General features: G+C 41.3%; 1 protein-coding gene across 1 annotated transcript in view; it reads right to left on the bottom strand.

Moving 5' to 3' along the window:
• The window catches only part of TRPC7 (transient receptor potential cation channel subfamily C member 7), a 73,339-nt gene extending 60,124 nt beyond the window's left edge, over window positions 1-13,215 (bottom strand). Inside the window, 2 exon segments of the mRNA XM_054642833.2 lie at window positions 4,313-5,090; window positions 12,721-13,215. Of these exon segments, the coding sequence (XP_054498808.2) occupies window positions 4,313-5,090; window positions 12,721-12,722 (780 nt within the window). The 5' untranslated portion in view covers window positions 12,723-13,215.
• Between the last annotated feature and the right edge of the window lie 3,043 nt (window positions 13,216-16,258).

The raw sequence follows: 16,258 nt of genomic DNA, 5'->3' as shown, positions 1-16,258 counted from the left end.
CTTTAAGACAGTTGCAAAGGCATTTCCTGCAGGCTGCTTGCTAGAAATTCAATCTCCTAAGGCTTTTGATAGACATATAAAAACAATTCTGTTGACACTGCTTTGAATATTCCAGCCTTGGCAATGAGTCACCTGGCTGTGACCAGCTGGTGACTGCAGACATCTGCATATGCCTTACACCGAGCTGCCACCAGGGAGATGGATTCCTCTGGACCAAAGGGGAGAGCACTTCTCCTCAGCCTGGCTCAGGGGTGCCTGCCTGCTCCAGATGGACAAACCCTGGCTGTGTTAGTCACACTGCAACTGACATCAGACTTATTTCTATGAGCAAAACAAACAGAATCCTCTGTAGATGGCACAAGGGTTGTTTGCTTTATGACTGAGGTACAAGATCTGCAAGCTTTTAAAGAAATTGGAATGTACCGAGATTTTTTTTTTTTTTTGAATCAAAAGGGGAGAATGAGAGGAGAGAATTCTTCCTGTGTGGACTAGAGAGAACCTAGCTCTGCTAGGCTGACAATAAATGCTTTCTCCCTCAAAAAAGCTTCACATATATATCATTAGCCTAATATCTGGTTTTGTCCCTTTGTGGAAAACTACAAAGCACTTTAACTTTGTCCTATAATTGCTTTAATTGTACTTTTGATTTTTGATTTGAGGTGCCCCTCAGTTTCCTACCCCATTTTTCCTACACTCTGCAGAGGCAGAGTCATTTGGAACCCTTCAATCCACACGGGATCCTCTCTTTCTCTGTGTTTCAAGGGTGATACAGAAGGGACCCATCCACTGGACTAAATGAGGCCCCAAATCTGTACTGCCTTTGCTCCAGTGGCTGTTGGTTTCATTTTTTAAAACACAAAATTAAAACTAGAAAGAGAGAGAAAGTAATGAACTGGTTCTTAATTTAGAGCTTTCAAGTGGGATACACAAAAATGACAAAGCACTGAATTAGGGTTATTCTTTTTCAACTTGAGCTGCCTCCACTACAGGAAATATCATTGCTTGAAGACCTGCACACATACACAGGGACTCTGATGTTTGCTTCTCTCTCTTCTGAAATCTGTCTCTTAGGGGTTTCCCACCCACCCCATTTCTATGTGTATTTTCATAGAAACAACTGGTTCCATATTTTTCATTTTACTTTGGAGAAGGGGTCATATTCATTTCTAGACTAATGGACTATAAATTTCATAGCAATTTCTTTTTCTACAATTAATAAGAAAAATTTGGGTTTTGGCAACATTTTGCAAAGCTGTTTCATCAGCTTTGCAGCATATTACTGAATCTTAGCAATTTAGGGTGATAAAAATCTATTCAGTTTCTGCCACAGTAAAAAAATGAAAGACTGGATAAATTGGCCGACCACAGGTAACACAAGTTTTCTTCTTTAAAGTGGTCCATGTGGCTGTTTTGTTTCACATTTCTCTGCACAAAGAGGCAACTTGCTTAAAAAATTTAATGTTCTTTAAAAAATAGCACATGCATTGGCTTCTCATTTTGATGTGCTGAAAGGTGCTATTGCATAAGAGATTTGGGGCAGCAAGCAGCAGGAGAGAGGCACTGCATTTATATTTTAATTAGCTCATGCTAGCAGTTTCTTCAGAGGTTACTAAATTACTATTTGTCCACCTACATTATTAAAATTTTGTGTCTTTCCATTTCAAGGACTCTTTGTACCTCCTGAAAACTGCATTTCTGCAATTGCACATAATTTTTAAATAATGTTCTTAAATAATCCTGAGTGATAATTTTATAAATCTCTTGAGTACCAATTTTAATTATAGAACTTTAGGAATCAAACATATTAAGTTTCTGGGAAAATTCTATTTTAATCACAAAAAAAGCCCTTTAGAACTTGTCTAATTTCATAAATTTTCTTCATTTGTGGGCTTCTTAAACATGTTTTCAGCAATTGTGTTCTTTCCTCAAAATAAATTCTTAAGTTGTCATGTTCTGTGAAAAACCCCCCACTGTTTTATTAATACCCTATTTCACATCACACTGATTATGTTAATAAGAATAAATATTTTTACATAAATACATACCTCTGGGGGTATTTTTTTTTTTTTTTTTGCTAGAGTGAGAATAGATTAGAATCTCGAGAACTTTCTTATTTCTGGAAGAATTAATATAGCAAAGGAATGTGAAATCTTTGAAACAAACTTATGGTATGGGTAGGTACTTCACTAACATTTATGGATGTGTGCTGCAGAGACCCTTCCAACAAGACAATGAACTTGGAAAACCTGGAAATGCAGTCATTTGGCAAATGGTTTCTAATGTTTTGGGGTTTTTTCCTGGTATTGATTTGTTCACATCCATTTGCCAGTGCTCCACCATGGAGCTCTTCAATATTGGATTGTTGGTTTGCTCCTGGAGGATTCGTGCAAGAGAAGATTCTGGTAGAAATATATTTACTTTTCTGCAGCCAGACACTTATCAGGACTGACAGGCACACAGTGCTTGAGGCTGCTCATGCTCCTCTCAATACACAGCTGTCTATGAAATGAAGCTGGAGCATTAATGAGATATTATTGTTGTTAAGTGTGGCCATGAGCCTCCAGTGCTTTCACACTGGAGCTACCCTCACTCAAGCACTGGGATTCACTGAGCCCAAGGAGGTTGCTTCAGTCAGACTGATTCCAAATAAAACTTCCCCTTCAAATTATTGTGTCCTTGCATTCTGATGTACATGGGGAAAAAGAAATTGCAAAATTTTACCCTGATTTTATTGCCCAGAAGATCTCAGTAGTTTGGGAATTTTTTCCTGTTAGTTACTAAAGGGTTGCAAAGCCCAGAATATGTTTTCTTCTTACTTTTAAATTGGAGAGCACAGAGTCATAGAAGCATTTAGGTCGGAAAAGCCCTTTAAGATCCAGCTGTAAACTCAAGAGTGCCCAGGCCACCACTAAACCATGCCCCCAAGTGACACATCCTCACATCTCTTAAATCCTTTCAGGGATGGTGACACAGCCACTTCTCTGGGAAGCCTCTTCCAGGGCTTGACCCCCTTCTCTGTGAAGAGATCTTTCCTGATATCCAGCCTAAACCTCCCACGGCACAACTTGAGGCTGTTTCTCTTGTTGCCTGTTATCTGGGAGAAAAGACCAACCCCCACCTGGCCACAACCCCCTTCAGGGAGCTGTAGAGACTGAGAAGGTCCCCCCTGAGCCTCCTCTTCTCCAGGCTGAGGCCCCCATCTCCCTCAGCTGCTCCTCATCAAACTTCTGTTCCAGACCCTTCCCCAGCTCTGTGCCCTTCTCTGGACCTGTTCTAGAAATCCCAAACTCTTTCTTGGAGTGAGGGGCTCAAAACTGAACCTGGGTTTGAAGGCAGCTCCACCAGGGCCTGGTGCAGGGGGGTGATCTCCCCAGTCCTTCGTATTATAGAGCTACAAATCCTGAAAAAGATGCTTTAACACATGAATAGTTTTCTTAATTAGAAATGATGGATTCCTGGTGAGCATCCTGCCCCAGTGTAGTCACAATATGGACTTTATTACCCCAGAGTCACTGATCCTGATTGTAGCAGCACAATAGCCATGTCAGAAAAAAGGCTAATGTTGATGGCTGAGCCACTGAAAATGAGGGGTTTAATGACTAATTTATATTAGAAAGGGAGACAATGCTCTTTACATCATGTAAATGACATACAGAAATACTGCAAATGGCATTGAACATTTACAAACTCATTATGATAATGGAAATCTCAAATAAGTTGTAAGAGAGTTCCACAAGCTCTACTCTTGCATTTGGCATGATGATAAACTTCATAGCTATTTATTGATTGTTTCTCTTTTCCTTTTTCATGCAATTCATCATGCATAGATGCAGCACCAAACCATTAAGATGCAATGCAGTTTAAATTATTTTACAGAGAACCAAATTTTCTTGATTTATACCTTTTATCATTGTAGCAGAACTAGATGTACTGGATTCTTAAAACAGTCTCTAGAACTCTGCCTCTAAAATAGATTGCTCAATTAAAAGACTTACCTTTCTTACAAAAAACGAGTCTCCATTTTTTGAACAATCTAATTTTTATTCCTGCTGCAAACTAGAGATTCTAAGCAATCACAGTGTGCAACACAGAAACTTAAGCTTCTGCTGTAATATGCAATGTTCAGTTCCAAGCATTTATTAACTGGAGAATGACAGTGATCTGAATCTATGCATAGCTAACACATCTGGCAGTCTCTGCCAGTCTTACTCCCCCACCTCTCAAACAGCAGCCCAAAATTTGATCAAACACGTAAACTACTCAACAGCCTGAGCACTCTCAGCCCAAGGAAAAAGGCACAGTGGTGAGTTACCTTAAATTCAGTTTCAATGTTGGCTAGCCTGGCCAGTTCATTGCTAAGCTCTAGAGCAGTAAGGACAGGGTCTTCACTGGACAGAGACAAATAAGCAGCACTGGCTAATCCCTTGTAGGCATTCATTCTTGAGCGAGAGTGGCTAAAGGAGTCTTTCCTCTGCTTTTCCATACATTCATTGCACTTGCAAAAATAGTCATGGGGCCTTTCAATCCGTGCACCTTTGAGAAGCAAGATGTGAACGATTTCATACTCCTGGCAGTGGGCAGCAAGTATGATGGGGGTAATGTCGTGGGAGAAGCGAGTTCCATCTTCGTCGTAGGCGTAGAAGTCATCGTCCCTCAGCTCCTGCTCCAGGGGGCTGAGCGTGAGGCGCTGTCCCTGCGCGAAGGCCGGGTGGTTCAGGATCGCCTCCACAATGCGCACGTACCCTTTGCTGATGGCCAGCAGCAGGGCATCCCCGACTCGGGCGAGGTTCTCCTTCTTGAGGAGCAGCTCTGTCACTTCCAGGTGCTCGTTCCCCACGGCCAGCTGGAGGGCATTCTGTCCCATGTAATCGACGCAGTTGAAGTTCAAGGTTTTGGATTCCTCCAGCATTTTCCGCACGACGGGAATGTTGCCATACTCTGCGGAGTCGAGGAAATGCTCCTCCTCGGCTGTGAGGCTGGTGCCTTTCTCGTTGAACATGTAGGCAGGGCCCCGGATGGCCTGGCGCCGGCCCTTCTCCCGAAGGGTGGCGTGCCTCCGATGCATGTCTTTAGAATTGCTGTGTCTCAACCTGCAGAAAACCAGAGAGGAATGTTGGTTATATCCCAGCAGAGTCATCATTTCACAGAACCTGGAAGAAGGTTGGACATGTGTCATTATGGCCACATCTGGCTAGCTTTTTATGGCCTGAGCCAGTTACTTAAAATCATTTCAGAAAGACATGGAATAAAGATTAGCTGCTGAACAAAAGACAAGTGATTTGCTCACCCTGATTGCAACAAGGATGCTCAGGACATCCTTGACTTGATAAATAGGAAAATAAATGCCTAATTTTATAATATATATCATTTTTATATAATATATTATTTTATATATATTATATAATTATATTATATTATATATAATATCAATGATTATATATATCATTTTATATTTTTATATTTTATAATATATATAATTTTCCATTTGTATTGTTTAGAATTTCATTACATCATATTTAGGATTAGTATACACAAGATGTTATTTTTCTGAACTATTCTTCTTGAATTTTGTCCTTGAGTGCACGAGCCCTAAAGAACGTTAGCAGGACTCTCCCTTGTCAATGGACCTTGGATCAGGCCAATAAACTATGTTCCATAAAGTTCATATGTTTCTAATTTTAAGCACATGGTAACAAGGATAATTATATTGCATATTCTGATAAGATTCAGCTGGTACAAGAAAACCACCTATTCATTCCCTTCTTTTTTTCAAGGTATGTACTACCCTTTTTCTGTTTCCTGATGTAGAGAGTTCAATAATGAATTGTCTAATTTCTTACTGAACTACAGTTGGCCACTTCAAATACAAGTATCCAGATCCAGGGGAGAGTCTAAAAAACACAGGAATAACTCCTGATATAGTGTCACAGCAGTCCCCAGTGAGCATCTCTTAGAGAGCTACTGCAGAAATACAAGACACAGGTCTCTCATCACAAACAGAAGGCAGGAGAAAAAGAGTCATAAATTTCCTCCCTGGTTATGTGGCTGAAATGCCCTTCACTTGGAGCTGGTGAGATGAAGACAAACTATTCTTATTCTACCTTCTCTGGAAGTCCCAAAGAAAGCAATGTTATGTGCAGTTTGTCTCATGGATGAGAAAACGCACTTTTGTATGAAATAAACATAAATCCTAAATGTATCTGTGCCTTTAAAACATTCATATTTTGCATTCAGAGCTGTCTCAATGTTGCTCTTTTAAAAAATTTTATTGCAGCAGCCTTTCAAGACACTCACAGTGCCTTTTAGAGTCTAAGCATGTGGAGTTAATTGCCATCCAAAGCCCACAGAACGTGCAGCCTGAGTAAAAAGGTAAAAACACCTCTTTCACAGACAGCATTTGCACTCAGCCCAATGGTAAGTCCTAAATCACTTGGGTAAAATCTTCAGGAGCCTCTGAGCTGCAGTGGACAGATGAGCAGGTGTTAATGCTCAGTGGGTGGCAATGGTTCATCCTTCCACACTCCATCTGTTCTCCAAGTCAGTGCTGACCTTCAGTCAATGAAAAGTTCATGTGTTTCTCTGAAAAAATACTACAGAAGTTGGAAAGTTCTGCAGTGAGTGACAAGAGGGAACAGTGCCAGGAGACAAAGTGGAGAAGGTACATGGCCTTCAAGAACAGGTAACAAAGGAGTGACAAAGGAACCAGCAAGAACCTGGCAAAACACAGGGTTATCAGAAACCCAAAGTATCTAAAGATCCAGGACACTGAAATTGTCAAGGTTGCTGTTCTTATGGCACTAATATATACATATGTATCTATCATTTTAATTCATCACTTTTGTGCTGATATGGACTGAAGACTTTCAAACAAATTTTACAGCATTTTTTTCAAGAGTTACATTAAAATTTAAACAAATCCTAGGGAATCAATTATGTGACCACGCAAGGTTGAAACAGATTCATAATTGAGAACCTCTCCCCCCAAGCTTTGATGCATAACTGTAACATCTTAATAAAAGCTAGTAGGAACTGAACATATCATCCCAGGCTCCATTGAGAGATAAAGTGCTGTATGAATCTTAAGACTATTTCCTTCCAGCGTGGTTTGAAGTTGAAGAAGCACACAGAGATGAGGTATACAAGAATAATGAAGGCAATATGGTTAAGTGAATTAATTCCCTAGACTGCATGAAATTTACTATAAGAGAAAACAATAACAACTAAATAAATAAATTATGCAATTTACATATTTGACAGGGATATAGAGTTCTCTAAAGCCAAAAAATGCCTGGGGTAAAATTCGGGACCCTTTGAAGTCAACATTATAGGTTTCATTGATTTCAGTGGAGTCCAAATTTTGGAAACATATATGCATCCACACTGATATTTTCCTCAGCAATTAGCTTTCATCTCAGAAGCAGTTCCAGTAAGGCCAGGAAGAGTAACACATGGTTAAAAAGAAGTGTTTAACCATATGCACAAATGCTTTTCTAAACTGGAGCTCCTGTCCTTAGCCACTCAGGACAGCATTTACATTTTAAACATGTAGTGGAACCTTGCTGAGTTCATGCAAGGACTGCACATGCAAAGAAACACTTCTGAGTTGTGACTTTGTTAAGTGGGGAGTTATGGAACCAGAAAGCACTTTAAAAATTTACAGCCTTGGGAGTCCCTGAGTGTTGAATTAAATCTCTTAAAATGTTAAGCAACTTGAAAGGACAAGCAAGTGATGACTTAAGCCATCATTGCTGGGATCAAGGGGAAACCAGTCCAGCCCAGGTAGGTGCTCAGTGATCACCCATGAGTGCAGCAGGATTGCACATGCCTGAATATTTTAGGACAGTTAATTTTATTGGCTGTTTCAAGCTGGAGGAATTCCACTTGGATTTTTGATATTCAAAACCCATGTATGGTAAGGCATTTGGCAAACTTATATTTGTTGTTACACTTAAGTGTCAGTGCTGGAAGCAACTCAGAAATATCTATAATTTCAAGTAGTGAGAAATCTATCAGATATTTTTCCTGATGTAGAAGTACAGTTCTTGATTTTTTTTTTTTTTTGTTAGAAAACTTTTCAGGTATGGTTTACCTCTAAAGGACAACCCACATAGATGGGACAGATAGTCTTATAATCACACCCAAATTAAACATAAACACACAAAGTATTACTGTTGGCCTAGTTAAGATTTTTACCTGAAAAAGAGGTTAGAGTTTGGCCTAGAGCTAATTCACACCTGTTTGTTGTATATGTGAAAACATGCCAGAAAAAGAGGACCTTCATTTCACTTTCTCCAATTCAGAGAGAACACTGCTTTCATACACAGTTTCTAACAACAGAAAGTGCATCAGAAAAAGAGGAAACAGGAAAGAACACCTGCTCTTCACAGAGATAATGAGCATCCAATATTTATCTTGCCATAAATGTTCTGCAGGGATGTCCCCACAGCACAGAGCTGATCTCCACTCCCTGCAGCTAAGGGCAGGAGCACCAGCATCCAGAGGGCTTCACCTCAGATGAATCATGACCACCCCACCCCCTTGCTCATCAACAAAGATCAATATCTCAGCTATCACACTTTATCACCTTTATAGAGTAGTAGAGATGAATAAAAAATTACACTTTTAACTTTGAATAATTTCATTAGACATGCTCAGCTGCCAAACCCCCTTCTGAAAAAAAGTTATACTTATACTTGACCTGAGCACTGAATCATGACAAGAGAAGCAGTAGTGCAAAGAGCAAAGTATGCAGTACCTGAAGCTCTTGGAAACTGAACCCTACTGCAATGTCACGACTGTACTCAACACCTTGTTCTGTTCTGCTTTTCAGCTGTGTGCAGGCAGATTTAGAACTAATCATATTTACTGAGCCTGTGTAGTGTGCTCACTTAATAAAAGTAATTGTGACTTGATTGCATTTATCTTATCATTTTTCTTCAAAGGTGCTTTGGATTGAAATGACTCCGTATTTGCATATTTTATTGAGACAGCTACTGATCAAACTCATCAGGCACTGCAGTTAAATACTGTGTTTTTCCAGGAAAGGATGCCAATACATGCAGTGCTCTTGGAGACAAAATGGTCCAGGAAAAGAAAATTAAAAATTTCAGAGCCTGAGTACTGCTTGCAGCAAAGCACATCCAGCTTTCCATGGCTGAGGGAGCCACAAGATGTCTGGACTCCTGTGGGGAGTGGAGAAGAATAGCTCTTTCTGAAAGGTGATTTAGCTGGTAACAAATCTTCCTCTGGGAGCATTTCAGTTTCTAATTAAAGTGACTGAGAGCAGGTCCTTGCAATTGGCTCTGACGGCACTGAGACACTCAGTGTCTGAGAGGGGAACATGGCACAACATGAGATTTGTTCTTAAAGTGGATGCATTAGAAACACACTGAAGCTGAAACTCTCCTTTTTCTTTGCAGCCACACTCTCTTAACTGATCTGAGTGCTGACATGTAGGACAGGGTGGACATAATAAAGGAGTTGAGCTGCTTCACATGGAGCTTATTCCAGCAAATGGCCTCTCCTTGACCTTCCTTTCCACAGTGCTCCAGACTCTGCCATTCAGCACCTTCTGCTGCCTCTCCAGCCCCACACAAAAACCTATGGAAGGGCAGGGCTACCACCTGGAGCTGGGGCTTGGAGAAAATGTTCAAAGACCAGAGTGCCTTAAAAGGCTGAATTGGAGTTTTTACACATGGCTTTGAACCAGAGCTTTAAAAGTGTGTAGGAGAGGCTGAATAGTACCTGCCTGAGTTTTTAAAACATCCAAAGTCTGTGAAAGATATTGAAATCAATAGGTATTAGGAACTGCAGCAATTCTGGAATTCTCAAGTGATGTCAACCTTTACCTGTCTTTAAGCCTAGAAATTGAGCAGGACTTTTACAAAGGCAGCTTTAGGGACACTTGGTCTCTGACTACACTTTGGGTTTGCCTTCTCTAAGTGGGGAGAGGTTGGCAGGAGTCTCCCTGTGTCCTTTCAATGGCCCCCTTTGTTCAGAAACTACAGAAGAGACTTTGGATATATGACCATTACTGTGCTCTATAAGCTCTGTAAGCACCCCTCAGAGCAGGCTTTGATGAGACCTTAACTCTGCCTTGTTGAAAAGAAAATTTCAGTTTCTGAAAGCCATTTTGAAAATACTGCCCTCAGTTCCTGCAGAGCCTCAGAAACTGTCTAATTGACACTTTATTTATTATTTTTCTTTCTACTTACATCAATACTTCTGAAAAGAATCAGGGCACATAAAGGCTGCAGACTCCCTGAGGCCTCTTTGGAATTGACACAGCTCTTATATATCAAAGGACCATTTTTCTCTGTTAACCCTTGGTTCCACACAGAAAACCTGGCCAGGTAAGACATGCTATAAACATGAACAAAATAGAAGGAAATTGGGTTCTAAAAGCAAACACAAACTGATATAGAAATCAATCAATTTAAATGAATAATTCAAAATTTTCAGAGTAAAAATAGTAGAATGTTTAATCTTTTAATTAAAAATTGCAACTTATTTTGAAGTCTACTCCAGACTTCAGGCAAGGAACACAGACTGAACACAACTGCATACATTTATTATCCTATATACAACAGGCTACCATTCCAAATGCTGCACAGACTTGTATTGCTAGAGTCCTCTGATACCCCCTTTTCCTTCAAAATCTTAATCAGCCTTTAAAATCTTACCTTAAGTCAAGCTTTTTCTCCTGTAAGACAAGAATTTTAAGTATCCTTTCTCACATATTGCTGATTTACTATGTAAACAGACTCAGTAAAATTTGGGATGGCTGCTTTGATTGGCAGCAGCTTATTCTGAAGTTTTCTATGCTTTGAAAAGCTGAAGTGCCACTTTGTTTATTCTTGGATTGTGACCAACATTGAAAACCCCAATTCAATACCATCAGCAATGTGGTCATTCTCCTACATGTAAAGTTGAGTACATGTCTAGGATGTATTATTAGGTTTTTTTTATTTATAGATTTTTAGATGTAATTAATAGAAAATTTTAGCCCATGCAGGCAGATTTAATTCATTTGCAGAGTAGCCCTACAAACCAGATGCAGGAAGTAATATCCTCTCCCCATCATTCCCACTGCTCATACAGATAAAAGAAAAATTTGGAAAGAGGTCTCTCTCCTCGTGGAATTACAGGAGCAGTCAGCAAAACCACACCTTTTCAAATCTTTTTAGGGAATGGCAGCATGAGAATGTTCAGGAAGACAAACCAGGCCTCTGGTGCCGTTAAAAAATGCTGATCAATGACACACATGAACACTTTTAACATCTTCGTGACGTGAAGCAAAAGCTCTGAGGACAATAGCCTAGAAACATTTAGGGTGGACCACCAAATCTTTAACAGCATCTACATTTTCAAATCCTCCCTGGTCTCTGTTAGAAAAGAGGCAGCTCTGTCTTGTGGTTTGGAAAAAAAGAAAGGATATGGAATTTGGTTTTCTACCAGCTATCTTGCAGAAAAAAACATCCGCTGCTTTTCAGCTGTCTCACCCTCCTCTTTCTTATAAACTAATCATCAGCATTTTCTTCCCCATCCCATAGAAATGTCGTGCACCAATACAAGACTTTTACAGCAGGAGAGACTGACAAATAATCACCTTTGCTCTTTTATTCAAATTCTTCTTGTGCTATAAAACGAGTACTAGGTTACTTTTTTCCCCTTCCTTCCTTGTTTTCCCTTAATCTCTGGTTGTGAAGTTGGCTAATTATTAAAAATTTATCACAGAACACTTGAGATAGATGTACCAAAATTAAGGCTATTTTTACATTCTCTCCCATTGTTCATTCATTAATAGGTTTGACCACCAAATAAACTGTCACAAGAAGAATGAGTTCTACTTTTTTTTTTTTTTTGATCTGGCTTTAGGAACTAGGAATAATTCACCCTCACTGTTGAAGTGCTTCAAAACTCAGGCTTGGATCATACTAGAGAACACAACAGAGAAATACCTGTTCATTCATAAATTTTTACTAGTGATGAGAGAAACGAAAAATCTCCAATTGTTCAAGCAGGGGGCAGTGTAACGCTGATTTTCATCAAGCAGTTCCATTAAAAAGAGCAAGAAAAGCTTTGAAAAGAACTAGTAATCTCTGTTCTGGCTGCATGTCATTTTCCCCTACTGATGCACCCTTTTCAATGCTCACTTCGTAGTTATCTCAAGACAGGAAACAATGTGCAGAGAAGGACCCCTGACAACCATTAGACCTTGCAAGCTGCAACAGGCACGATACAGGCAGGATACAGTGTCCCCTTTCACTTTTTTTTTTAAATTTTATTTTTCATTTCACCTTGCCCAAACTGCTTTAACGAAAAACAAACCCTTAAACATTTCACCCAGCTACCAAAGAAGACAACAGCATGCCTCCAAACCATGTGCTGCCAGCAAACAACAAGCCCTTTGCATTACACTGAAAGCAAGCAAAAATTCCAAGGGTGAAAAGCCAAAACACTGGTGAAAAGCCAAACCACTCGTGAAATCCAAACCACCTGCACACGCATCCAACCCACCCTCGTTCCACCAGCCCATCCTCAGGCTTGCAGGAGACCGAGTCACCCGGAGCCCTCTCCAACCCCCACAAAACTTCCCGGTGCCTAAGTAAGGAGCGGCATTGCAGCGAGGAGCCGAGAGGAGAGGGGCAGGGGCACCATCCACCCATCCACCCACCCATCCATCCATCCATCCACCCCCCATCCCCGCTCAGCTCTTACATGTGCTCGTCGGGCAGGCTCCGTTCAGCGGGCGGCCGTGGCCGCGGGGCGCTGGCCGCGGTGCCGCTCGGTCCTGCCGCTGTCCGCGGTGCTGCAGCCGCCGCCCAAGCCGCTCATCCTTATCCCACCCTCGGAGCTGCCGGGGCACGGCTCCCCGGGAGCGCCCGCGCTTCGCCTCCTGGAGGAAGAGCCGGCTGCGAGGTTGGCATGAGCGTGGCGTTGTCCTGCCCGTCTTCCCTCCCCCTGTTGGCACGCCGCTGTCCTCCCGGAGGTGTGGATTCGATGCTGGCTTGGGCGCGCCCCCTTCTCAAGCCCGGAGCCCAGGCGGGGCCAGAGCCTTCCCAGGGAGGGCAGGGCTGCCTGGGGCTGCCCAGCGGGCGGGGGGCTCCGCGGGGCTTTCCCCTCGCATGCCAGGCTCTGCCTCACCCCGCTGTGCCGCCCCGCTCCACGAGGGGCTGGAGCCGCTTCTCCCCGTCTGCCATGCTCGGGCTGGGACTGTTTGATCCTTTACCTAGGAGAGCCCGGCTTTTAGGAAGTGGGGGAGAAGGGCTGTGTGTGTGCGTGTGCTAGGAGAGGAGGGAAAGGAGAGTGAAACCAACGTGCAAAAGAATCAGTCAGTTCAATCACTCCTCTCCCTTGCGTGGCAGGGGAGAGCTGCCAGAACAACTTCAAGCTGCATCCAGGAGCACTTGGGGCATCGTTCTGTCCCCCATTCTGAGTGGTAACAGCAGGTGTTCTTCCTCCAGTCACCCCCCTGGATGCTCCCAGTGCCTCCCACACAGCTCCAGTCACACAGGGCTCTCCAAGTCCATGACCTTCCATGTCCTTCCCCACTGGTGCAACTCCCCTGCCACCTGCTTTGCCTTACCTGGATGCAAGGATCCCCTAACAATGCATTTACCAAATAATGCACCCTGCCTCCCCTGCCATGTCTCTGGGAGTTCAAGCCTGGAGGAACCCCTCTGCTTGGAGGGATGATGGTGGGAGGCAGGCCAGAGCTCTCCAAACAGCACACATGGGAGGATGGCACAGGAATGATTTGCCCCAAATTCTCCTTCTGCCATGCCCTCACAGCACTGCAAGAAGTGAGAGCACTGATTAGGAGGAGATTTTTCACCATCTTTCAGTCTCAAATCTGTGCAATCATCTGAGGATGTTATTTGATTGAAACACCTGAGGGCACTGACCGTTTTGGCAAGGACCACAGAGAGCTTGCTGTGACTTCTGCAGTGGCACTAGAAAAGCATCCCAGATGATGCCTTTTAGAAACATTAGAAGGTGGGTGATGCAGGACTTTCATCCCACATCTTTGGGCAATGAAGTTAGTTTTACCAGCCTGAGCTGTGAGGAGGAGAAGTCTTTTCCTACTGAGAGTTTTTGTCTGGAATAAGGGGGAGAGAGTATTAACCTCTAAGGATTAAGGGCAGCAGCCAGACCTGTAGGATTCACTGCACTCTGTTTTGACACTGTCAGCACCTCCTCTTCTGTAAAATGCACCCATGGCATTGGTCTTGCCCCATTTAGGGCCTCTTGAAGTTCACTTAGAAATTAATCAGGTCTCGTATTGGCAAATATGAGAAGGATGTGGATGTCACCAGGCCTCATGCGAGATCAGCATTGTGTAGGAAGAGATAACCTGTGCAGATTGGAAAATAAAATGAAAGAAAGCAAAAGAAAGACTCCACAGCTCACAGCTACACACTCACTTATGCTGTTGAGGTAGTTTTGAAATGCATGCACTGCATTTCTGCTCCATGTGTCTGTACAGCTGCAATTACATCTCCTGACTCTTTTGAGTTGTAACTTCACTGGAAAACATTCACCAATTCTATTTCTGTGCTCTTATGTTTTTCCCACCTTTATTTAAAAAAACCCAAAACCCAGCCACAAACCCCTAAAGCCCCAGCAATGTCTAGCACTCAGTTATCAGGAGGACCTTCTTAATAATCTTAATAATCAACATCTTATCCACTCCATAAATCTGCAGCTGATAAAATACTGACAGCACTCCCAATTGCAATTAATTATGCCAGATTAACATGCAAAGCAAAAAAAAAAAAAAAAAAAAAGAGAGGGAAAAAAGGGGCCTGGGGATGTCTGTAGTCTGTTATTATCAATGCACATTGAACGCGTACAAAGTACTGTTGTAGGTTTCTGCTTAAGCACAGCTCAGAACTAGTGGAAACCCAGAGCTTCAGAACCAAGAAATCTTACACTTGGTTCTTTTAAAAGGCATTTAGCAGAAGGTTCTGAACTTCTGCAAATTGCCTTTCATCATGATTAACTTTGCATTTTGCTATTGCAACAGTTTCATATGAAAAGAGTGTGCTGAGAAATCTATTTCTAATATTATACAAAACTCTTCTGACTAAAGTTGTATTGAGTAAGAAACCATAGAAAACTTGTGGTTTTTTTTCCTAAAAATCATCAAACATTTGCACTCTTGTAGAGTGTACCAAAATTGTTCTTGCCTCACTGGCAAGATTCTTTTATTAAAGAATCAAGTTGTTACTTTTCTCATCTCACCTGTGCCTTTAACTAAAGAAAACACATGGTAATTGTTGCATCCTACAAAAACCAAGCAAGTGCACATTTCTCTGCAGAATCAAAAGATGGAAACAATTAAGCAATTTTAGAAGTCATGGAATTGTATGGTTATGTCATGACATTGAATGAATATTGAGACTTCAAATTTTCTCTCAAGGTTTGTAGTTTTGAAAATTTGAAGTTCCTTTTGGGTTCATTATTCCTTATCCTCAAATATTATTGTATTCCCAGATATATTGAAGACAGAGAATATCAACTTCTTAACATATTCATGTTAAACAAAAGTCTATTTTTGTTTGCTTATGTCTGGAGTTTCAAGCAGTTATACATGCACCACCAATAAAGACTAAAAGACTAAAGAAAGATTTTTGGAGAGAAAACTTAAATCAAATGGGAAAAAAAGTTTAGAAATTGTGATATTAAACTTTTTTATTGATTTAGGAGTAGTTAATTGCCCAGTTACTCATCAGAGTAATTTCTCTTGTCTCTTAATGATTTCCACCACTTAATTGCTGTCACAACTAGATGAAACAAGAGGACAAATGGAAGTTCAATGATTTTTTGGAAAAACTTTTGCTTCTGTTGATAAACATTTTGTCATTACCATTGATAAACCATTTTTTCCAGACATTTCTGTATTGTTTAGTCACTGAAAAACTTGATTTGGTCCTTCTTTCAAACACATGCATGTATTAATCACCAACATTTCAAACCACTTCAGCTAAAATATGAACAATAAAGAAAAGAACATTAAGAGTATGAACAAGGTTGGTAGGATTCCATCTCTTTTTCTCCTTTCTTTTTGCACTGGCTGTGTATTCTTTGCTGTTTACAGAAGTGCATGTGCAGGTGTTTGAGGTTTTGCTGCTGTTTCCCACTAAACAGTAGGATGATCAACTGTTGCCAACCTCAGATATTTTTTAAAAGAAGCTTCAGGTAGCTTTTCTGCTCTCCTCCAGTTTTACTGCTTCTTCACAACCCTTGCCAAAGC

Source organism: Agelaius phoeniceus, chromosome 15, assembly GCF_051311805.1.
Source record: "Agelaius phoeniceus isolate bAgePho1 chromosome 15, bAgePho1.hap1, whole genome shotgun sequence".
Lineage (NCBI taxonomy): Eukaryota > Metazoa > Chordata > Aves > Passeriformes > Icteridae > Agelaius > Agelaius phoeniceus.
The sequence above is the reverse complement of the archived record's forward strand: the minus strand, read 5'-3'. Positions and strand labels throughout refer to the sequence as shown.